General features: G+C 31.3%; 2 protein-coding genes across 2 annotated transcripts; both read right to left on the bottom strand.

The window, feature by feature from the left end:
* Window positions 1–5,052: 5,052 nt before the first annotated feature.
* On the bottom strand, window positions 5,053–7,771 carry LOC125813404 (tropinone reductase 2; the record flags this gene model as incomplete). The annotated part of the gene is made up of 5 exons (XM_049492907.1): window positions 5,053–5,262; window positions 5,543–5,655; window positions 5,763–5,979; window positions 6,904–7,111; window positions 7,671–7,771. Coding segments are annotated over 5 exons (819 nt in total), but the record flags the coding sequence as incomplete, so codon positions are not given.
* A 4,440-nt stretch (window positions 7,772–12,211) lies between these two features.
* LOC125813426 (uncharacterized) lies at window positions 12,212–13,131 on the bottom strand. Its single transcript, XM_049492931.1, has 2 exons — window positions 13,080–13,131; window positions 12,212–12,432 (listed from the first exon to the last, which is right to left on the bottom strand). The coding sequence occupies exons 1-2, from the start codon at window positions 13,129–13,131 to the stop codon at window positions 12,212–12,214; spliced, it is 273 nt and encodes a 90-aa protein (XP_049348888.1).
* Window positions 13,132–25,667: the final 12,536 nt, after the last annotated feature.

Genomic DNA, 25,667 nt, shown 5'->3' with positions numbered 1-25,667 from the left:
TTTCCATCTATAATAGAGTGGGAAGAGAATATATTCAAAATAATATTATACAAAAAATGGTAAAAGTTTGATTAAATTAAAGTAAAACTTCCAGAAAATGTGCTGGAAGTCAGTACCTATAAATAATAGGGAAATGAAATCAAACATTACTTGAAAGAGAGTCCTCAGTGCATCCAATGACTTTGAAGATGGACCATCTTGAATTTTCGACCATCAACAAAATTTGTTAAATTTAAAGAGATAATATATAAACGTGTTTTTTAATCTGGACTTATATGATATTTATGTCTTTCAATTTTTATTATACATATGTAGGTGTTCAAATTTGTATAGAGTTGAACAAGTAAATATACACATCCTACTTGATATTTTACATGACAATGAACATCCTGCACCTCATTCTACGTAGCCTCGTCCTACATGTATTATATGTGTGTCTATTTATTTAATTTTATTCACATTTAAGTGTCTAATTATATACACTTAAAATTGAAGGATATAGATATCAGTTGAGGTTAATTAGTTAAAGAACATAGTCATGTATTATGAATAAGACGAAGGAAAAAAAGTTAAAAGACCCACACAATTTGGGCCAGTACATCAACAAATGTGTAGAGAAGTATACTCAATTATATATGATAAATTTGTGTTATAAAATATATATTTCCATTCATTACCCATTGAATCAGCTTATCGAAAAAAAGCATAGTAAAAAATAAATTTTTATTAAAATATTGAGAAATTCTTAATTTTTGCATATGAAAATACTAGTACTATTTTTTTTCTTTTCTTATAATTCAATCAAAAAATATTTATAGAAATAGATCAAATAGTGACTAAATATTTTTTAGTGAAAAATCTAATTTCTAAATAGAAAAATAGTGATCTTTTTAGCATGGGACTGTTGGAGTAGAGTTTCACTAGACTTTTCAACTCCTCAATAAATATGGTGTTCATATCATTCAATGAACTTGATAATAGACAAGTATGAATATGATGTTAGGTTTTGACAATTTTTGCACTGATTTATTTTTTATCATAATTGATTTATTTTTTAAAAGAAAAATACAATATTTTTTTAGGTGGCTAATTCTTTTTCTTGGAGAAAATTCTTTTTAAGATATTTATAAATTGAGACTCAATTTTTTTTTAACTTGGCCGTATCTACAATGTAGCTTTAAGACATTTGAAAGTCTCGTTTAGGAGGAGAATTTATGAAACAAATATTATCAAATTCTCTCCGTATTTTGTACAAATATAAAGTTTGAACCCAAAATTATTAAGTTTTGTCGATATATAGACAAGCTTATAGCTCCGCGCTCTATGAATAGATCGATCAACTCATTAGATCACATCTCAAAATCATGTTTCACTATAATAAAAATAACTTTTAGTGATAATAAATATACACATTAATAAAAAGTGATAAAGTCTTTATCAACATTAGTTAAGTGTCATTAGATTCAATGTCGTTAAAGGCTTTAGGGACATATACAAAAAGTGCTAATCGCCGATAAAAATGCATAGTATTTAGCGGTAATTAAGTTATTGCCATTAATTAATTATCGCTAAAAATCATTTTTGATATAGTGTTCATGACTAAGTTAATGTTCGTCTAAAAGAAAAATAATAATATTATTAATAAATGGAAATATTGTCATTGACGTTAATAAGGTAAGCGCTAATTGTTTATTCAAGAGACTTCATAATATGGAGGAGTCTTTAGAATTTGCTTCTTCATGTGTTAAATTTGGGTCCTAATTCTGTATGCCTTTTAACTTGATCTCGTTTTATATTTATATTCATCAATTTAGAATGTGTATAAGTAGACATTTAACTTGTTGAAAGTTGAATAAGTACATGAGTCCTACGTGACATAATATACGTAGGACACCATGTTGGATGCAAATTGTTGTATAGATCGAATGTCACGTAGGACAACACATGTATCTATTTGTTTAACTTTGTACAAGTTTAAGTTTCTACTTATACATACCCAAAGTTAGAGTGCATAAATGTAAATTAGAGCTAAATAAAAGAGCGTATTTATGTATGATGCCTAAATTTGATATCAAAATTAGATGTTATCTGTCTCATATTAGAGGTGAAATTATAATTTTTGAATAATCTTATTTTAAACCATAGAAACTAAGAATTACGATTGACCTAAAGAACAAATAATTTATTGAATGTTCAAACTTCCAAGCAAGATAGTGTGTAAAGCTTTTTGGTCCTGCACATGTTAATGTTTTAAAGTTGACTTTTGTATTATTATTTTTTTCTGGTCAAAAGAGAGTATTAAAAGATTGTCAAATGGGCAACAAACATTTCCAATAAATCATTTATCAATTTCAAAGACTATAATAGAAAGAAACAAACCTTAATTGATGACCAAGTCAATAATGTTGTCAAAGTGAATCCTCAACTCAAACTGAGTGTTTTAAAAGGCAATTTTAAAACTTTGGACATATATATTTTGTTATGTCAAAAAACTAAAAATTTAACTATCGATAAATCGTATATTCTATGCCTCAGAGCTTACACTTTACCGTATGATAAATAGTAATACCAACACTGCTTCATACCTCGTCTTTTAAAATACTGCTCAAATATATGTGTCACAGACATATAATTTATCTAGTCAGTAACTTTTAATATCAACTTATTTTGATTTTTATTTTTTTAGGAAAATGCGTTTGAAAATAAACAAATCATGGTTGAACCTCAATTCAAAAGGACTTTTGTACTGTAATTTGTGTACCGAACTTTTCAAAAGTACTTTTAAATGCTGAATTAAGAATAAAAAGAACTTTTAGACCAATGGATTCCAATAGTACTATTAAATTTAAATTCATTAAAAAATCTTAATTATATTTTAATTCAAGATATATCGATCTCAATAAATATTATATGCTAATATAATTAAATTAATGATATAATTTAAATATGTATATGGTTTTCCAAAATGAGAAATTAGCACAGTGATAAATTATAATTGTGTGTAATAATTGAAATAAATAAATCCATACTTTCATTACAATATGATATTCGGTATCCCAAATTCAATATTTATCTAAAACATTTTTCATCTAATGACTTATTTGTCATAAAAATAATAAAAAGTATTTAGTATTCAACCAAAAAATTTCAATATTTTCTATCAAATCTCTGTACTTTATTTTTTGACTAATAAAATCTTCATTAATTCTTCATTGATTTTATGTTGGTCTCAAAAAAAAGATTTTATGTTAGTGTCGCAATATCAATATTTTCTCATCGATTTTGTTGTTGAGTTGAAATATTTTTTTATTTTTCGAATTCTCCATCGATTTTTTAGTAAAAGTACCATCCAAGATCATTAAAGCTTGATTCAATCTTTTTATCTGCACATCTATAATTTGTCTCGATTGAATGATATTTCATTTTGTTAGGAACATCCTAATAAGTTTAGATATGAATTTTGGAGGTGTTTGAAGATGATTTGAAGCTAAATCGAACTGAATTTTAGATTAAAATTTTTGAGGATGAAAATGACTCTAATCTATCTCCACTATATAATCTGTATATCCTCTTGTACATCAATATATATCAAACTGCATATTGTATATAATTTTATTAATTGACGTGTGACACATGCAAAATACGTACACTACACCGATATATATATATCATTATCCTAGATTATTATTTCCAAACATATGTTTTTGTCAATACATGATAAAGGCTCAGTCATCAAATCTGATCATGCCCCTTTCTTTTTTGAAGTTTAAAGATTCTATGTGAATACTGCCGCTTGCTTTCTGGTTTTAAAAATTATTTATATTGCTCTTGATAGATTTTTTTATAAATATATAAGAAACAAAAAAACAAGTTAAAAAATATCGTATCTTTTCCTTTTGTCTTTTTATACATTTTTCAAGGACCAACGTAATCATGTTTTCAATGATTGAGGAACTAGATATCGTACTAGAAGTAGATACCTCTTTATTGACGTGTATGATTTATGTTGAGTGTGTTTTTTTGAATTTTAAATCTTTTTATTGACGTATTTGTATCGTACTTAAGAATATTATTAAAATTTCAATATCTATACTTTAAAGGTGTTTTACATATGTTTTTCTACTGATAGTTTGATTTCACATTAATAAAAAAGATTTGCCGACAGAATAAGTGAGATTCAATACGAGTAAAATGTTTGATTAACTCACTAATTATTTATCAAATAAAGAATTGTGTCCTTTATTAATAAAAATGAAAATATGTCACATAAATTAAAGTAGAAAAAACACATTAATACTACTCTTAATATTATTTGTTGAGCTCGTACTGACACATGACGTTGTATCTAGTAGTCATATAAAGCACCTACGTAATCATATTTTTGTATAATATATATATATATATATATATATATATATATATATATATATATATAAAATATTTCAACTATTATTATTATGATGAACGACTATACAATATAATTTATTTATTTTTCATTTGCCAAAGGTCGTCTAAAGCCATCAACGTCCTTCGGTTATAGGTTACATTAAAATATTGCATAAGATTATAAGATATGGTTTTTGGCAATTAAAATATGTTTTCTTTGCTTGATCAAATGCTAGAAGGAACAAAAGTAATATACTTAGAGGCGGAGCTAGGGGTTCGTGGATTTGAATAAATTCATTACTTTTTTCGTAGATCCTGTATATACATTAAAAAATTGAATAAATATATATGTAATATTAACTTGTGAACCCCTTATAAAATTGATTGACAACTCAGTATTAAAAAGGGGGCCGAAAATACCTTTCACACTAGTGGTGTAGGTTCAAACCCCTCTAAATATACTAATCCCCTTGAAAGGGATCATACAACAATAATCATAATTAAGAAACACATATACTAGCAAAAAGTCACACTTAAAATTCTTACATATACTAGCAAAAAGTCGAATTTAAAATTCTTCTAGAATTATATGGACTTAGGCAATTCACCCGACATAATAATCCTTTATAAAAAAGATTACTCTAAATAATTATTTGATAAACTTACAAAACCATAGACAAATTAATTAAAGGATGATTAAAAGCCACCATTAGCCATAAATCCACCATCAACATATATAATTTGGCCAGTGACATATGAAGCAGCAGGAAAACAGAGAAATGCAACAACTGCTGCAAGTTCTTTAGGCTCTCCCATTCTATGTAGAGCACATCTATCAATCAACTTGTCCAAATTTTCTTTTTGTTCTGGATCTTGCTGCAAAAAACACATCAAAAAATGAAAATTAGAACGCTTTAACTTATATACACTGACAGCATAAATAACTTCTAGACATAATACATAAAGAAAACATTCAAATTCAGCTTTAGCTGACATGTAAACATTCAGACATCTCAACTGACAACTGAACACATCTAACTCAGCTCAATTGTGTCCTATGGATAGTCAACGTTGATGTGACACATGTTTTTTTGGAGGTATTATGATCATTTTGTTATTTGAAGTGTTCAACTGAGATAGTAAAGACGATATTTACAATAGTCATTTCGACCATAGAAGATGCAATAACCCCCGGTGCAACGCCATTGACACGAATGTTGTCCTTTGCCCATTCAAACGCCAAACATCTTGTGAGTTGATCCATTGCTCCTATTGACAATAAAGGTAGTCAGTTGAACATTCTTCGTCAGAAAATTATACTGTATAACTTTTGTATTTCTTGAACACCCTTAACGAAATTTCTGAGAACGTTTTACCTTTGGTTGCTCCATAAACAGCTTCATATGGTAATGCTGAAGCCCCAGAAATAGAAGAAATAAAGACAACATTGCCCCTTTGTGATGCTTTCAAAAAGGGGTGTGCAAGTACAGATAAGTGGTAAGCAGCCTCAAAGTTGATACTCATAATTAGAGAGTAATCTTCCATAGTGTAATCTTTAGCTTCTTTGTATATGACAATTCCAGCATTATTAACCTAGGGAGAAAAAAAGAAATGGTTCAAAATGTCATCTTTCTCTAAAAGAAGAGTACATGTTTCGATAACGAGTGATCGTCTCATGTTTGAACAACATTTTGTGTTGATATGTTATAAATAAAACTCGAAAATATTTATTCTATCGGTGGATGAAGAATCGCTAACATTATAATTTCTAGTAGATCATTTGTTCAATTTAAGATGCCATTTGGCTTGAGAAGCATTAAGAAAAGCATATAGAACTTGATGTTTCCTCCATCTCAATTGAGGTTGCATAGTTTAACAGAAAATGACTTTTGAAATTTGTAATCTAAAATGTGGTATAGATATTTTTGTGATTAAAAGTTAAATAGAAAGTTTAAAGTTAAATTATTTTCAAACATAATAAGATCAATCACATTCTTACATAAATGGGGATAAGCCTTTTCTTCGGAATAATAAATTAGGTTAACATCCTGCACACATTTAGAAAAGACTTTAGCACTTTCCTTATTGAGCAGACATGAAAGTGTTCATCCACTACATTCTTTTTGAGTCAGAATAAAAATAACATAAATAGGGATAAGCCTTTTCTTCAAAATAATCAATTAGGTTATCACACTAACGTCTCAGAACCGCCTTCCCTGATCAAGCAAACACAAAAGGGGTTCAATATCCCCAATATTCTTTTGGAATCGGAATAAAAATCACATAAACGGGAATAAAGGGGTTATAAAGTAATTAAATATTTTTGTGACGCCCCAACTTAAGATTAGAAGTCTCACATCGATAAAAACACAAAAGAGATGTTGGGTATATAAATAAGCAGACCTTACCAACTAGTGACGCATTTTAAAGCCATATGGGCCTAGATTCAGAGTGGACAATATCACTAGCGGGTTGGATCGTTACGATTCTCATCTTAGAAATGTGTATTAAACTTACCAAAATATTGAGTTTTCCATCAAAATGATTAGCAACAGTCTTGATAAACTCCTCTCTTTCAGATCTTGATGATAAATCACAAACAGAAGCTTCAACTTTAAAACCTTTACTTCTCCATTGAATCAAACACTCATTAAGCTCCTTTTGATTACGTGAACATGTATAAACTGATGCACCAAGACTTGCTAGTTCCTCTACTATCCCATACCTAAATTAATCATCAATTTCATCATCCCAAAGATCAAATCATCGAATCAAAAAAATTAAGTGCTATAATAAAGTTTTGTATCAATTAAGTTCACGAATTGGAGATAAACAGACTCGAACCACTAACATCCAGTAGGGTAAACTACCCCTCTCAAGTCTCCTAACAATAACCCTTGCTCTAACACAACTCACAACTTTCATCATACTTTGTGCTCGTAGAGAAAAAAAAGACATATATCCTTCCTTTTTGCTATTGCAATTAGATTTTTTTCTCAAACTTCATTTCTATATTCCTTTCTCGAAAAAAGGATATTTTAACTTTAAGTAAAATATTTTTCGTTCTTTAGGTTGTTCAGATTCTTCAAAAATATTTCTACTTAAAATTCTCTAAAAATGCATTATATGTACAGAAATTCCTCACGACAATATTTTTGAAAAGTCTGAACAACGTATATACATATTATTACTATATAGATGAAATTAATTTAAATTGCAAAATTTTGTTGAATAAATCAAGAATCTCATAAATAATCATTTAAATAAATAAATAAAAAACTGACCCTATGCCTCTAGAACCACCGGTAACAAGGGCAGTGCAGCCTTCAAGATTCCATCTTCCTGCTGCCATAACTACTAGTGCACAAGACTTGAAAAATGGGTTTTAGACAAGTTTTTAATGAAGCATCCAATTGATTTATAGAATCCTTTTCCTCTTTTTTTTTTTTTTTTTTTTTAAAAAGAATTAATAATTGCCAAAAGGGAGAAAAATATTACTCTATCTGTTTCAATTTACATGGCTGACTTTTTATTTAGTCGATCCCAACAAAAATGACACATTTCAATATTTAGTATCCCCTCTGTTTTAATTTATGTGACATATTTCATTTTTCGAAAGTCAAACAGTTTAAGTTTGATCGGGAATTTGCGTATCAATTTTTTTGAAATGAAATTTATATATTTGTAAACTACGTAAAAAGTACTATAAGTCACAATAATTGACAATCCATAATATTTAAAAGATATATGAAAAATTTACGGTAAAAAATAGATTAGTTTGAATTTCGAAATCTGAAATGTGTCACATAAATTGGGACGGAGGAAGTAATAATTTAATTTTAAAATGTTCATGTTACCCTTAATTAAATGATTTCTAGTAACACAAATATCAATCACTAATTTTAAACCACATATTTCAATTTTTTTTATTTATTTCTTAAACTCTGTGTCAAATAAATTTAACTAATATAAATTGGAACAGAGAGAATAATATTATTTGTTGTATTTTGGACAATCCTCTCTTTATAAGTTGATTTTAAGGTTGATATAAGCTTAAAATTAATATTTATCATGATATTAGAGTTAAATTCATCTCAGTTTATTATCAATTAAAGTTAAGTCCAACCCAATATATTTATCGATGTTGAACCTCTATTTTTACGTTATCAACCCTCCAAATGTCTGATTTTGAGCATGTGGAGAGCGTTGAACTCCACCTAATTTATTTATGGATGAAAAGACCTTGAAAAATGATTTGAGAAGAATAAGTAATTATATGGATGAAAAGACCTTGAAAAATGATTTGAGAAGAATAAGTAATTATATGGATGAAAAGACCTTGAAAAATGATTTGAGAAGCATAAGTAATTAATGCTGTGAGTGAAATATGAAAAAAATAATTTTTTTTCTATATTAAAAGTGACTATTATGTCAATAATAATTAATGATATATGTGTAGTTGGTGGCATGATGAATGATTTGATCCACTCATCCTAGTGGAAATTAATGATTTATGTCAATACTACATGTAGGGTATATTTGGTACGCAGTCCAATTTTTCCATAGTTAAAATATTCTGAAAATAAATTTTAAGGAACTCGAATTATTTGAAATGGCTTCGAGAGATTTTTATTTTTACACATAAAAAATTTATGGAGAAATAGAAAGATGGCACTGCATGAACTAATGGTAGTGGTATTTACTAAAAAAAATCACTAATTTAAAATATTTACTCTGTTTATTTTTACTTATTCACTATATTAAAAATATATTTATTTTTTTACTTGTCCAATTTAAATATTAAAAGCTAATTTTATATTTTTACCCTTGTTATTACTTTTACCTAAATAATTGATTTTGAATATCTCACACGGGCTCTAGTTGACTTAATAATATAATATATAAATATGTCTTTTAACTTAACTTCAGTTCATAACTATGCCCTCCAATTTTGGATGTGCACAAGTAAACACTTAAACTTGTATATAATTAATAAGTAGAATCACACATTCTACATGACATAATACACATAGGACGTCATATATGATGCCACGTCAGACGTGAATTGTCATGTAGGACGCCAAGTAGGATGTGTGTGTGTATTTACCTGTTCAGCTTTAGACAAGTTTGAGTGTCTATTTATGCACATCCCAAAATTACAGAGCATAAATACAAAATAAAACTAAGTTAAAAAGTACGTTTATGTATTATGCCTATCTTAATTAATAGCAAAATTTTAGAAATATAAAATGAAAAGAGAAACAACAAAAGCTTATCAACAAGCATTACAATTAAGGGTGTGTTTGGTACCAGGGAAAATATTTTTCGTAGAAAATATGTGTTGGTTGTCCTCCTGTTAAGGGGGAAATTAAGAAGATTGACAAATGGTAGCTTAAGCTCTTTAATTTGTATTAGTGAAAATATTTTGGTTTTTCAGGTTATTAATTTTGACTAATTACGTTTAAATTCTAATAAACTTTGATTAAATTTTTAAAAAGCAAAGAACTGTTTATTTTACTTTGTGATTTCATTATTTCCTCAATAATTCACAGATAGTGATTGGCGCTATTGTATACATCATCAATTATCAATAATTAGGTGCTTATTATGTATATATAACTAGAGAAACATGGGATTCATACTGTGCAAGCAACTTCTTTGCTAAATTTACTTTGTATGCAATTTTATAAATTAATATAAATAATCAGAAAATTGCATATATATCAACAAATAATACATTCAATTAAGATCACATACGCCATGTGGCCATATATTTACCTTTTTAAATAGTAAATATTAAACAACGCACATTTCAAATATTGTATTGGATTAAGCAACAAACAACTCTCTCTAAATAATAAAATTTGTAAATTAATTTATTTAAATAAACAAAATGATTAAAAAGATTTGAGGAGTATTTTTGTCTTTACATATATTAATCGCATAGTATTAAATCGTATATATTACTAATACCACCAAATGGAAGGTATTAGTTATAGATACACACTGTAATACCATGTAGGGTGTATAACTAATGTATGGATTAGTTATACATAGATCCAAAATTTCCACCAAACATAGTACTAAATAGTACCATACATAATCCATGGTCTATATCTCCAAATACACCCTACAAAATGACCCTTAAGTGCTTAAAATTTTAATGAAAACAAATGTACTTAATAATCTAATGTCTAAATCATTCGAATTCATACTTTCATTAAGTACAAACTAGACCTGAATGATTGATAAAGTATTTGAATATGTATTAAGCCTATATATTCTTCATTTCTCTTCCCAGTGCATTGCCACAATATGTTTCTGATGAAGAAGACACTGAGACACAATTGAATTTGTGTTGTGGCAATGTGTCATGTCCCACCACTTGGAACATTAGTGAGACTCTAAGTCCGTGACAAATGTCTGTCTAATGAAGAACACTTAGTTCAACTTGCCAACGCCGCCACATGAACTACAGGATCGGGCAGCATTGCATTTCATACAGTATCCCCACTTTTTCGGAAGCCTGCGAAATGCATGATATGAATTCGTGTATCTAGAGCTCGTTGCATATGAATGAGAGGCTTAACGGAATTGGAAACATACCCTGCTGTATATCTGGTAGCTGCATTTTTTGCCATCAGTCTTGCTCTTTCAGCATTTTCATCCGACATCTTTTTTAGCACAAATCCTTCCCCTCTGCATTCTGCGCAAACTCCAGAGCCACCACAATCCTCACAGATTCTCAGCGGGGCCTGTCTATTGATAAAAACAACGATCAAAGTGGGTTGTATAAGAGCATAAAAACAAGCACATTTGAGCAACAAATTAACTATTGATTTTCCCCCTACTTCACAACTCTCCATAATGATTTTCCTTTTTTCTGGTTAGTTTGAAAAACTTCCTTCAACTTTGTGCCAAATCAAAATCAGACAAACAGATTGAAATAGAGGAAATAGGAGCAGCAAATAACCTACTACAGATTGGTACCTTAGGCTAACAGTTAACCTCACTGAATGGCTAGAAACAAAACAGTGTAGAAAGGTACAAGAACAACAAAAAAGTGTGATAATCGAAACACACAATAAACAACTGACGATGCTAGATATAACAAAAAAAACTTCAATACTACGGCTAGTACAAAGAAAAGTAGTGCGTAACATATATGAAAGGTGTTAGAGTTGTGTTCTGATTTTCTTATCTTATTTGAAGTTTATTTTTTCCTTACAAAGAAAAGTTAAAGTATTACCATAAATGCTTAAACTTTTTCTGAAGGTAAATATAATTCACTTCCATATTTGGTTTATTCTTTCCTTAGAGGAAACGTATGAAATCTTATAAATAGAAGACCCCTCTTCTCACACTAAGAACACAATAGAATCCATAATGTAGTCCTTTAAGAGTCTTGTTTATGCGGAGATTTTCTCCTAAACATATTTATGTTTTTTTTAGTATTAGTTTTCAATATGTAGGTCGCTTGACCAAACCATATTAATAATATATCTTTAGTATGCTTTTATTTATCATCTGATTTATCAACTTTATGATTTGCAATTATAAACTTTCGCATGACGTTCTAATCACCTTCATAACCCAACAAAAGGAGCCATAACAACAACAGCAAGGTGCGATCACCAAAACACATCAACAACAAATATCTTTCCTCTTTTTTTCTTGAAAGACATAAATGTCAGCAAACCATGGTCGGATAGGTCACTCTTTCTCGATACTTCAAGATCAATATCAGAAAATACCCTTAGTGTAATATCATTCTCAAGGATATGAACAAGTATTTCTATCGAAAGAAATAACTATTTTTTATATTTCAACACACCTCGATTGTTTCAGAAGCTTTATTTCTCCTTGCAAGAATACTTGCTGCAGCCCCAACAACAGTAGCAGCAACTGCAATAGATGCTGCTGTTTCTAGAACCGCGGAAGATACCTTGAGCACTCTTCTAGCAGGTTCTTTTGATTTGGTAGAACCACAAGGATAAATGCTTGTACACAAGGCATTGCAATCTCTAGATTTCAATGTTCCAGTTGCTTCAAAGATTAAAAGCAAGTTAAGCTATAGGAAAAAATTCTACTAGACAATATGTTAGAATAGGAAAATCGAATAGCAAGTCACGGAAAGCAACAAAGGAAGTACATTAAAAGTAAAATTTGATGATAAAAAATAGTATAAATTTGAGTTCGGCTATGAATACAAATTGGAGATAAATTTTTTATTTTTTTTTGTGAATATTTGGAATGGAAAAAGTGAAAACACCATTTTGTTGTTTTTCAAAAGCTAAAATTCAACTTCAAAATTTTATAGCTAAATGTGCTTCTCAAAGTTCAATTCCAAAAAAAAATAAAAAAGCCAAAATCCGAATTTATGGTTAAATTAAGAAATTTGACTCAAATTGTGACACATAAATTTAGAAAGAGGGAGTAAATAACATCAAATTAAATTGGTAAGGATTCGATTCGTCTAATGCCCCTCCCCATTTCTCATAACCCTACCCCAATATGCTATTCTTAATTTTCATGGTTCAATTTGCTCCATTTTTTATTGTAATATTTATTATAATCTGTAAATGGAAATTGAAAATAAAAAGTACGTAAATGTTATTGTTGATGGAGCTACTGAATTCCAACAAGTAAATATAACGAAAAACACAAGAATAATAGTATGAAATCTTACTTACTTGTAATAGAAGAAGAAATGTGTACAGAGAGCATATGTAATCTGAGCCCCATCTTATGGTTAAAATGGCATTTCACAACTTGTGTTAGTATTGGAGATATTTCTCACCATTGGTTGCACTTTCCTAGACAAAAGGTCTATATTACTCCCTTATCTCTCTAAGTATGTAAAATAAATAATAAATAAGATGACAAATATGGCAGTAAGGAATATCTTATTTGAACTAATATTGGAGGTGACTTTGTCTTTTTCTTCATCAATTATAACATATATATATATATATATATATATATATATATATTCTAGATATAGGTGTCCGTACTAGCACGGGTTTAATATTTTAATATTTTTTTATTTTAATTTATGTGATATATGTAGAATTAAAAAGGTTGAATAAATTTAATATGATTTTTAGATATATAAGTGGTTAATTAATTTTTGTTTGCGCAAATTTATTGTGAAGAGGTCCATTAAGATGTCTATAATTAAAATATTTTTCGTCATCGACCTTTAATTTTTTACTCAAAGTAGTTACAAGATATAAACAAATATTACCGACATTCAAAATAATAAAGCAATAGCTAAAGAATATGAATTTAAAACTAAAAGTCATAGCTAAAACGGATTCCATAATTTCGAAAAAATTATACACAAATTAAATTATAGTAGAACAAAAAAAGTGATTTTTAAAAAAAAATAATTTTGAAACACGCTAAAGCAGGTACGTCGACGAAGACGTGTCTGTTTCAACGTGAAATCTTGAATTTAAAACTAAAAATCATAACTAAAAGGATTCCATAATTTCAAAAAAATATCTTAATTAAATTAAAGTAGAACAAAAGAAATATTTTAAAAATTTTTTCTTCAGAAAGACGCTGAATTAGGCACGTCGACGAAGACGTGCTTGCTTCAACAGTAACTCGCTCTTATATAATAAGAGATTTTATATATATATGTGTGTGTATTATTAGATATACATTCATATTATATATACTAATTCTACTTATATTTTTAAATAGTTACATATTTTACCACTAATTAAGAGTTTTCCATCATATATTGATGAAGATACATCTAGATACATTTATTTTTACTACCAAATATACTAAAATAGGGAGAGTGACGAGCAACATGAGAGGGATGCGAGGGAGATTTGTTATGTATTCCAGATACATGTGAATTCATTTGGATACATTGTATCTAAAACAAATTACACTTAATTTTGACTTCATGTTTTCCAGGTACATGTATCTGAACAATTTGGACGCACAAAAATCTAATAAGATTCGTAATATTACAAATGAGAGAGTATATCTAAATAATTAGCTCCTAAACTAATGAAATTTTTGTAAGTCCTACTAAAAATTATGGGAGAAATTACAGAAATACACACCTTTTGTTTCACTTATTTCCATTATCCCCTATTACTTTTAAAAATCTCCAAAATCTCTTATTTCTTTAATGTATCCGAACTGCATATTAATGTATTTGAGCCAGTATTTAATGTATTTGAGCTAAATATTATGTGTCTGAGCTACATATTAATGTATTTGAGTAAGTATTTAATGTATCCGAGCTACATATTATGTATTCAAGCTAATTTTTAATGTATTCGAGCTACATATTAATGTATCCGAGCTTCAATTATTGTATCTGAGTTTTTTAATTTTTAAGGAATTAATGTATTAGAAACTTATTAGGGATAAATTGTAATTTCATATTAAAAGTATGGGATTTATGTAATTTACCCAAAATTATGTATAATTTGGGCCCGTACAAAGCACGGAGTTCTTGCCACTAGTTATTGAACGAGTGAATTCTTTTTATTTTTATATATATTGAACTAATAAAAGAATTTATTGTAACTAACTAATTTTATCTGTAATTCATTATTAATAAATACATAATAATAATAATAATAAAATATAAAATTAAATAGTATATTTTCCTACAAGAAATTGAAACAAGAATCCTAAGTGACTAAAGTTTTAAATTGGGCTCAAACATATTGACGGATCTGAATGATGACATTAGGCTCAATATCTTCTTTCAAACTTAAGACGCCCATCATAGCAATTTAATAGGAGAAAAATTTACCGAAATTTCATTAATTTAGAAGTTAATTACTTAGATATACACTAGTTTGTGATACATACATTGTAGCAAAAATATATGTATTTAGATGTAACTTCTTCTAGATACACTGTATTCAAGTGGATTTATATGTATCGGATACATAGACAAATCTCATTCGTCACTCTCCTAATGTATACGGGATACACGACTATCACTCTCTCCATTCTATTTTAGTATATCTGATAGCAAAAATACATATATCTAAGCATATTTTCCTCAATATATAATAGAAAATTATTATTTGATGGTAATATGCATAATTATTTGAAAGTATAGAATTAATATATAGTATGATCTTATGATATATGTCTACTAAGATAGTTTTTGTCACGACCCAATCCACCAGGTCGTGCGGGCATCCACTCTAACACCTAAGTAGGAGAACCTTCATATCCCAATAACTAGGAAACATGCGGAAAAATTAAAGAAAACGAAAGGCAAGTTAACGAACTTAATGATTAATCCATCCGGAATACATACATACTTTGTGAAATTTCTAAAATAACTTAACAACCCCCAAGGACCTAGTCTAACAAATACAAGAGCTACTAAGAGTAACAACGGAACTAAATAACCAAGAGACAGGTTCCACCATTCGGAAAGAAAAGTCGGAGCTGCTAGAGAATTCTTCGTCTTTGCCTAATGAAACATCACCAATCCTGCATCCAGACTATGTAAAAAATGACATAGCAAGAGTAGTATCAGTACAACCACACGTACTGGTAGCGGTCAACCCGATGCCCACCTCATAATATAAAAAAGAATAATAGAGTCATGCATGGACCACTCGCTTCTCCACCTTCCCTCTAATTCGGTCAACCCATTTACCCCTTTTTTGTTCGATCATAGCTTAACCATTCTAACCCCGTAGTCAAATCCCAAGCACAATTATTAGCACTCAACTAACCCCACACGCCTACCTTACTCCCTCGTTCCTCTACCAACCACAGTCTGTCACACTTTAATTCAAGCCTTCATAACACTAAACTTAATCTCTTTTCCCCAAGGTACAATCCACCTAAGCAATTCTCACCGCATTCCCTATCTCTACTCTCGCCCTTACAATACTCAAAGACCCCAATTCTAGATCGTCACATAGCACTCCCATTTGGTACAACATACAAGTCAAACACCCTATTCTCACAAGCGAATCATCACATACACAATGTTATCAATATAAACAATCAACCATACCTTCCATATGAATTAACACATCACCAGTCCTCTCAAGGGACCCAAATCAATGGTTCTCTCATGAAATCCAAAGTCACACTGTTAGCTTGCCGGAACGTGGCAATCCGATCCCAAAGTTGTGCCGAAACGTGGCAACCCGATCCAATAGTTAGCTTGCCAGAACGTGGCAATCCGATCCCCAATCACAATCACAAGAACACATCAAGATCGCACCTTTAAATTATGATTTCATGGTATTGACAATCGTATATCTTCAATTTCCACTATAAGAAAAGGGTGAATCACATGGGAAATTTCCTGGGGATTAGTATGAAAATTTGCAGGAAAATAAGTTTTCTGCAGATTTTCATATTAATCTCTAGGAAAATCCCTAGGAATATTGTATTGTCCATGCATAAACAAGTATCACAAAGAAACAAGAACAACATATATCACACAATACATAATCACCTACGAATTTCCCTCCGTACTTATCACAAAAATAGACACATTCAGCCCTAGCTCTTCATTAATTAATGTTCGTTACTAGGATCCTTAAACTAATCACCAACATTCATCAATTTACTACAACAACGGGTCAAAATAACACATACTGACATCTATTCCCTTCTACCGGATGCCTTGGTTAACAAAGAATATCTATTCAAGAACCTCGCCACGAAAGCCTCGACCAATTACTAAGTCTCAATTTAACACTAACCCACATATATAGATTTTATAGCAACTCCTCTCCAAATTTACTCGGTGCACGAGGGGTCTATATATATCTCCTATTATTTCATTCATATATTACATGGCGAGCACAGATTTATGACTACTCAATGCATAAACCTAACCTACCTGGGTGCCAAACAATTTCAAAAGGTTTTGATTCCATTTCCAGCTTTTCCGGATTCGCTACGGTGAAATTGGCCAAGAACTTGCAAGATTCCACCATCTCCATGTTAGAAAGCCCCTTCTCCTTTTCCCAACTTGGAATAACTTTCTCAGGTTTCTAGGGTAATTTACGACCTATTAGGGTATTTTAGAAAGGTGGGAAAATAAGGATTTCGCGTAATTAAGTTTCTAACTTCGTCTTTGAACTAGAAACAATTGCATGTGTTTCCGTAAACATTACGACCAAATGGTACGTATCAAAGATTTTGAAGCTCGTACGAACTTTAACGAATACGAAATTGATTTTATTTTAAAGAATATTTTACGTTTAAAATTAATTTTTTGAAATGAATATGAATTAGTCGAGTCTCTGTAACGAGCACGTGAAGCCATGAGGGCAAGTATGGGCATGACAAGGAATGAAGTGCTAACTAGCACGTGTTCCCCACACCCCTTCACGTTTTCATGTTTTAATTATTATCAAAACACTATATTTTAACCTACGGTTGGAACTTGGACCATTTAGATTATAGATTTTGACTTATTTTAACATAAAAATTATTTAATTTAAAATATGTTTTATATTTATTAATTACCATTCGCTTTATTTTAATTTGTTTGTTCTATCATGTGATATAAAATTTAAGAAAATATTTTTTTAAAAAAAATTAATGATCTTAAATTATCTTCGGTATGGTGATGCTCAACTATCAAGTAAAAAAATTGAAATTAATTTTTTTTTTAAAACATTCTTTTATTGAAACAGATTAAAAACAAAATATGACGAATAACTTAAAATAAAAAAATAAAATTAAAAAAAAACTGTTACAAAACTTCTAAATATTTAGTATTTCATAACTACAAAAAATAATAATGAAGATCCATCACAAAACAAGTGAGTAGGAGAGTGGCAAATGAATTATTTAAATTAACTTGAACGAATCAAAATATGTTAAAGTAAATGAGTTATTATATTCTATTGAAAGTTGAGATGATATAAGATGGGTTAAGTTACGATTGGTAATTAAACAATGTTCATAATCTAACTTGATCCATTATTTTTATAATTTTCATATTTATATTTCATAATTTCATTTAATATAAAAGAAACTTATATAATGAAGTGATCATTCAAAAACATAAACAAAGCGAGATATTCATCGTTATTAGATTGTTTATGGAACACTAATAATTTGTAGGGATCCCTAATTTATATCCATCTTTAGAGTGGGGAGGGTTGAAAACAGCAAATAGTGATATGTGGAATAGGGCGGGGCGGGGCGGATTGAAATTTTATTAGGTTTATGTGGGTTTGCTTCGCAATTGTCCAGCCCTATCCCATTGCCATCCCTATAATTATACCTTACCCGTCCTTTAAATTTTGTAACAATTTTTGTACTGCTTTTTTCTTCTACAAAAAGTAGATGATAATAATATCTTATCTGTTTCAATTTGTTTGTCCTGCTTTTCTCTTTAATTCATTTGAAAATAATGTTTTTTTTTTAAATCAATTTTTTAATCTCAACTTTTCACATAACGTGTTTGAGATTACAAAATTAAAGAATTTTTTGATATATTTGAATATATTTAATTTAAGATCATAATATTCAAAACAAATTCTTTATTTTCTTAAACTCTATGTCAAGTCAAAATAGAATAGACTAATTAAAACAGAGGAAGTAATAGTTATAATTATCAATATTTATAGCAGTCTATGATAATAATTAGAAGAAACAACACAAATCACAATATCATTGATGCTAATTACATGTCAAAATAATTATTTCTCTAGTTACATTTTCGATAAGAAAATATTATTTAAGATACATATATCTGAGTGAACAAAGATAAGTATCACAGATACCATTTGAGTAAAACTAGGTGTATATTATCCCCAATATCAAATTGAAAAATATTATTTAAGATATATATATCTGATTGAACAACGATACAAGTATCACAAATACCATTCAAGTCAAATTAGGTGTACTTTATGCCCAATATCAAATTCAAACATAATTTATGTATTTAGGATACACTGATATCAGAAATATATATTGATACATTCATCAATATATTAATACATTTCTATTTCTACTCTATAGAAGCATGAAGAATGAGGACGACCAAGGCTATTTTAGTAATTTTACACTGACGCATCTAATTTCTAGAATCATCTGTATTCTTCTCCAGCATTCCAAAAAATATGGGAAAAGGGTCAAATATGCCCCTAAACTATTCGAAAAGGTCTAGATACACCCCCGTTTAAAATTTGGCTCACTCATGCCCTCGGCCCTCGCCGTCCAACTTTTGGCATAGATATGCCCTTATGGACGTTAGTTGGTATGCTGGACATATCCACCTCATTTTCCATTTCTTTAAATGTCACATGGAATTGCCATGTCATTTTGACCTTACCACATGACATTTACATGAAAATGGAAAGGGATCAATTATGACCCTAAAAATTCGAACTCATAAACACCTAATACGACCCATAAATCAACCCCCCTTTAAATAAACTACCTGACCCATTTTCAACAATTTTGTTTTAATTTTTTTTTTTGGTAAATTTCGAAAATAAGTAATTGATTAATAAAAAATAGGAAAAGTATGAAAAAATAGAAAATTAACGCCAAAAATTCACAGATAAATATAGTAACCTTAAATTCAACAATTTCAATAATTTTTTTAAATTTTTATTTTTTATGATAAATCCCAAAAATGAGTAATTGATTAATAAAAAATATGAAAAATATCCTTTATATGCTCCAATTTCAGCATCGATTTCGCATTAACATGAGTTTGTTTCTTCTTCACACCTGTTTCTTCTCTTAATGTAATTGAACCAGGTGCTTTACCAACTCCTTCTTCCTCGATGATTTCTTACCCATTATTGCCGTCAGAGATGGTTTTCCGCCGTCGCCGGAGTCGGTAAAGGGAATCGCCGTCGACTTTCTCTGGGTACGTGAAACTGATATAAGCTATATTGGGCTGGCTTTACTTAAAGCCCATATTCTAACCATTTCCAACTGAAAAAAATATTATACTTAACAATGTTAGGATCGTTAGCTTAACTGTTTCAATTTATACTACTCACTTTTCTTTTTAGTCGGTCTTCATAAGATTGTTATATTTCTATATTTGGTAATAATTTAATTTTAAAATGCCCATTTTCTTCATAATGAAATAATTTATAGTCACTGTTGACACCCAATTTTGACCTTCCCCGATAAAAATTAACTTTCGAGCCTCTTAATTTTGAACGATTTGAGATAATTACTTTTATAACATTCAAAACATTTTTCAACTTATTTTAAAGTAATTTTAGTCGCTTTTTATAATTTTTTAGAAATATATATGTTTTATATAACTTTGTATATAATTAGTATATATTTTATAAATATTTCGAGAATCATCTCAAAAAGATTTTAATTTCAGTAAGTATCTTATTAAATTAGTTTAGTTTAAATTATGATTTTTATTTTGAGTCATTTAAGTTTAATTGAGTTTATTATTTTATTTTGTTGAAATCAAGAAACTTGTTAGTTAATTATACTAATTCGTATTATTTAAATTTTTGCCAAATTCATTAGTTAAGCTCAATTTGTTTAAGTTTTTTGACTTTAGTTGATTAATTTTGCAACTCATTAAGCCAAATCTTAAGTTACAAATCCAATTCATTCCCCACCAATTGTTTTAATCCCATTGAGACCAAGCTCTGGGCCTATTTCTTCAATCCCAACCGGCCCAAATTCCTCTCCAATTCCTAGCAATCAACCCAACCCCTTCCCAATTCAGTAGCTCGCCATCCCAACCCATTCCTCCTCCCGACCCGGCCCAATCTTGCTCAAAAGAAACCCAGAACCCTCTCAAACGTTCCCAGCAGTCCAAACACATAACATTACATACATCATACGACAACAATACTCGACCCACTTCCATACGCGCTTTCCTCTTCCTCAGCGAGCAGAATTGCGAACAGCCAAGGAAATCAACTCACGCGCCCCATCTTCTTCCTCACATCCCTCTCTCCACAATACTGTCCAACTGGGATTTTCGGCAAAAGCATATGTCGCAGCAGAGCAGCAAGAACACGTAAATTTACCCTCATAGCGTGAGATCAAACCACGTAGCTTCTCAAGGACGATGAATGGAGCATAGCCCTCCATCTCGCCCTTTCCTCTTTCGAAATAGGGCGGAAATCTCAGGAAATTAAGTGGTGATTCTGTTCTTTTGGAAATTCAATTTTTCTTAAATCATAAATTTAATCGATTTTTCTGAAAACTCAGTCATTTTCCTTTTACATCTATTTTCGAGTAAAACAGAAATGACGACTCTGCTGGGGATCTAATTAAGTTCTAACCATAAGATTTGACTTATTTGACTAATTGTATTTATTGCTAAATTGTTTATCTGCTCTCAACGTGTTTAATTTGTTATAACTGTCATTGCATTCATGACATCTTCCTATTATATGTATAATATATTAAGGACGGTTTCTGCATAATCGCAATCGAACTTTTTATACTCAACCCTTTTTCAGAAGGATCGGCAATTTATTGGTACGTCATGCGTCCAATGATTGTCGTGAATTCCAGCCTAAGTTATCCACTTGGGTTCCCGGTCTTTCAAAGCCACTCTTAGTCAATTAGCATAGAGCGAAACCAACTCCCAATTTTTAGCGCATTTTGAACTAGGTCGACCCAACACCCAAGGCGTGTTGGGCCCATTAGAAGCCCATCTTGTGTCTCTTTGACCCATTTTGGTCAATAAAATACAATCATACTTATGTGTTTTAATTGAATGATGCATATGTCATTTTTAAACAAATCAATTATCAAGTGGGGGTGGGGGTTAACTTACCTTTGTTTGTTTTCTTGTAGGATGAATCCGACATATGAGCCGTTGAGAACCCGAATGGTGACTATACCTGATCCTTACCTCCATGTTTGGTGAAAAATCATGAATAAGGAAGATAAGAAGAAAATTCAAAGATACATAAGGCATCTCCTGTCATTAATGGAAATGGTGGCTTACCCCGACTTGATTGGAATGATGGTGAAATTTTGGGACAGCGACAACATGGTATTTCAACTTGGGGAAGTAGAGTTGACCCCGACTATAGATGAAATTCTTGCAAGTTACGAGAGTGTCGACATGTGCAACAAGAGGAAACACCAACCTGATACTAATCTTCTCTTTCCAAAAGTATGGGATTTTGCCGAAATCAAAGAAAAATTGTCACTCGTCAAAGCTGAATGGATGGATAGGCTTCCCGGATAACATATTCCACTTTGAAAGTTGTATTATTGATTTGGACGCACAAGAGCTTACGAGAAGTTCAAAGAAGAGTTTGTTTCAGAAGAAAAGTGGAAAAAAACACGCCCATTTGCTTTTGCGATATGCCTATTTAGGACAATGGTGTTTCCCCAAGGACCAAACTACACCAGTCATCCAAGCATAGTAATGGTCACTCATGCTATTTTTTATGAAGTAGGCTACGGGTCTGCAAGAAAGTACTATAATTTGGCCCTATGATCCTTGCCAACATTTACAGGGCATTGGATAGATGTAAAAGTGTCGCATGTTTCTTTCAAGGGTGCAACCTGATACTTCAATGGTGGATGATGAGACACTTGATCAAAGCTCATGATCCAACAGAACCAGATCCCTTAGAAAGACCAAATAGACTCGAAAGTCACGATTAGTGGGTGCAACGTAATCATTTCAACAGGACTGGAGGCCAAGAGTTTTGGTACTCGAGACTTTAGGGTTTGAGAGAGGAAAATGTGCAGTGGTCGATTCAATGCTTGGTTGTAACAAAACAAATTGTGATCCTAAGTGGAAAGGTCCCCTACTTGATATTTGCTGGGTTGAGAGGAACTCGGCCATATGCTCCTTCTCGAGTACTTAGACAGCTAGGAGGGAAACAAGAGCTTTCTTATATCGAAGACATGACAAGATTTGTGACGGATCATGAAAATGGCGAAGTCACTTTTACTAAAAAGATGCTTCAATTATGGAAGACTCGAAGGGTATTGGGTGAGCCGGTGCCAAATAGGTTTCGTCCGAAATGTTCTAAGGATTACAAAGAATGGTTAAAGAAGAGTCTCGCCGGAACTATTGAACCCGGTCCAAACATTCCCCATATTATTGCAGATGTTGGAGCCAAGCATCAAATCCGACTTCATCAACTCCAACAGAAGTTTGATAGGAATGAGTTAGAGCATCAACGTCGATACTCAGAAGACGTTAATGTCATAGCTCAGTTGAAGCAAGAGCTACAAAAATCCAGGCAATGTATGTCAGAATTAGATGATAGCATGGAGCAGCAGATTCAGTCGGTCGAGAGGTTTAGACATAAAGAAGGGGCTCGGTTGGCTAGAGATCACCTATGGGCAAACAAATATGCTATGTGGGAAGAGGTCAGTATAGCCAAGAGGAGCAGACTTAGTGAAAGATCAGGATGAGCTTGAAGTTTGTTATCATCCTCTGCGTGGGATTGCTTTATTTGTACTTTGTCTTGTAATTTATTTTTCGAACTCTTTTCCCCAATTTTATGTTTGTCAAACATTTTTGAATGCTATTAATGAAATATTTTGTAGATAATGAATTTGCTTAAAAAGACATATACATCCTTCAATTCGCTAGGCTTACCCTTGACACAAAAGGGTCACATGCATGTTTAGGACGCGATATTTGTCTGTTTACTTGTGTTCTTTAATTGTTTATGGGGTACGTTGCTTTGAATGAGGACATCCTTAGCCCACTTCTTTTCAAAAAATTCCTACAATATCAAACACAAGTCACTACCAAGATGTCCGACCAAAATTCCACGAGTCTTGAGTTTTTTAGCCAGAAATAAAATCTTAATACCAAATCCTAAAATATTACCCTATTATCTCAGGAAAGGTGAAATTGCTGCTAAGATGGAAAAAGGCAAGGGTATCGACATAGAGCTAACCGAGGAGGATTGAGGATGGAATTGCAGCGGCTCAGGCAAGAGATCCAAGAAACCAGAGAAAGGAGAATAGAAGTGGAGTTTGTCAGCGCGGTCGCACGAGCAGCAAATGCAGCACTAGACGCAGAATTGGCAACAAAGATGACAAAATGTGATGTTATAAGTAAAAAGACAGTTGATGTGCGGAAGGAACATGACGTCTTCAAGAATGATATAACTATGAGACTTCAGAAGATACGCGAGAAACGCTCTTTCTTCAATCAAGAAGCAAATAGTGGTCCCGAAGACACTCACCTTGGAGCTACTGAAGAAGATACCGATGAGGAAATCATCTATATGCCTCCCTTCCTGGGACGTCTGAAAGGAGGAGACAAAAAGATCACTCTCCCGGCTTATGAGCGGACAGGTAGCGTGGGGGCAAGAGTCGTGTCGTGTGCTCTCATTTACGAGCACCTTAAGGCGTCAGGTATGCTGAAGCCTCTCGAAGGAACCACTTTTAGGTTTGGGCATGAAAGCTCTTAAAAGACATGTGCCTACCACCCGAACCAAATAGGACACACTATAGAGGAATGTGTGGAGCTTAAGGCAGCAATCCGCAACTTGATCAACATTGGGGAGATCCCGTATATGAGGGGTGAGAACACCGTCCTTACCTGTGACCAACCGGAGCCCAGTATGTCGATCACTAAGCACACTTTGTTTTATTGTCACTACTTTATGCCTTTCAAGAAAACATTGTTGAATATCTACAGTCTGTTAGTTCAAAAATGAGTCTTGGCCTCTATCATAAAGGATGACAAAGCAATCGATCCCGTTGGAATTAAGATCTGGAAACCCTGCCCTTATCATGATGCCATAGATCACAACATTGGAAGGTGCCTCAGGTTTCGCTATGACGTGGAAACCCTAGTCAACATAGGAAAGATTCAAGTTGAGTTTGTCCCCCGTGGATAATACGACAGTCAGAGGAAGAAGCTTCGGTGAAGACACCATCTATCTTTAGGAGCTTTACTATTTGTTTTTCAGTTTCCTTGTAATCACCAGAAATGAATGAATGGAAATGAATTTTTTCCTTTGTATTCGAACTACGTAGGGCCTGGATTTTTCTTCGGAGATACGTAGGCAGCCTTTCAAGGCCCGACCCTTATCTTTTTCAAATTTTCTTTTCCCCCTTTCATTCTACAAGGAACATTGAATTCACATCAACAGATGCCGAGAGATGCAGCAAGAAGAACTTAGCTCAACGCAATTTAACATTTCTGAGTCACCAACCTCAACATAAAAATGAGCAAATTCCTAGTCGTTCAAAAGTCAATCCCCATTATTCGTGGGTTAACATGTTCTCAGACAAAGCAACTTTTATGTGTTTAACTGCTTTCTATGTGATATCTTGCATTATTCATCCAGAACTAATACTGG

The sequence above is a fragment of the Solanum verrucosum genome, unplaced genomic scaffold (genome assembly GCF_900185275.1).
Source record: "Solanum verrucosum unplaced genomic scaffold, falcon-dt-bn FXZP01000203.1, whole genome shotgun sequence".
NCBI classification, from domain to species: Eukaryota; Viridiplantae; Streptophyta; class Magnoliopsida; order Solanales; family Solanaceae; genus Solanum; species Solanum verrucosum.
The sequence above is the reverse complement of the archived record's forward strand: the minus strand, read 5'-3'. Positions and strand labels throughout refer to the sequence as shown.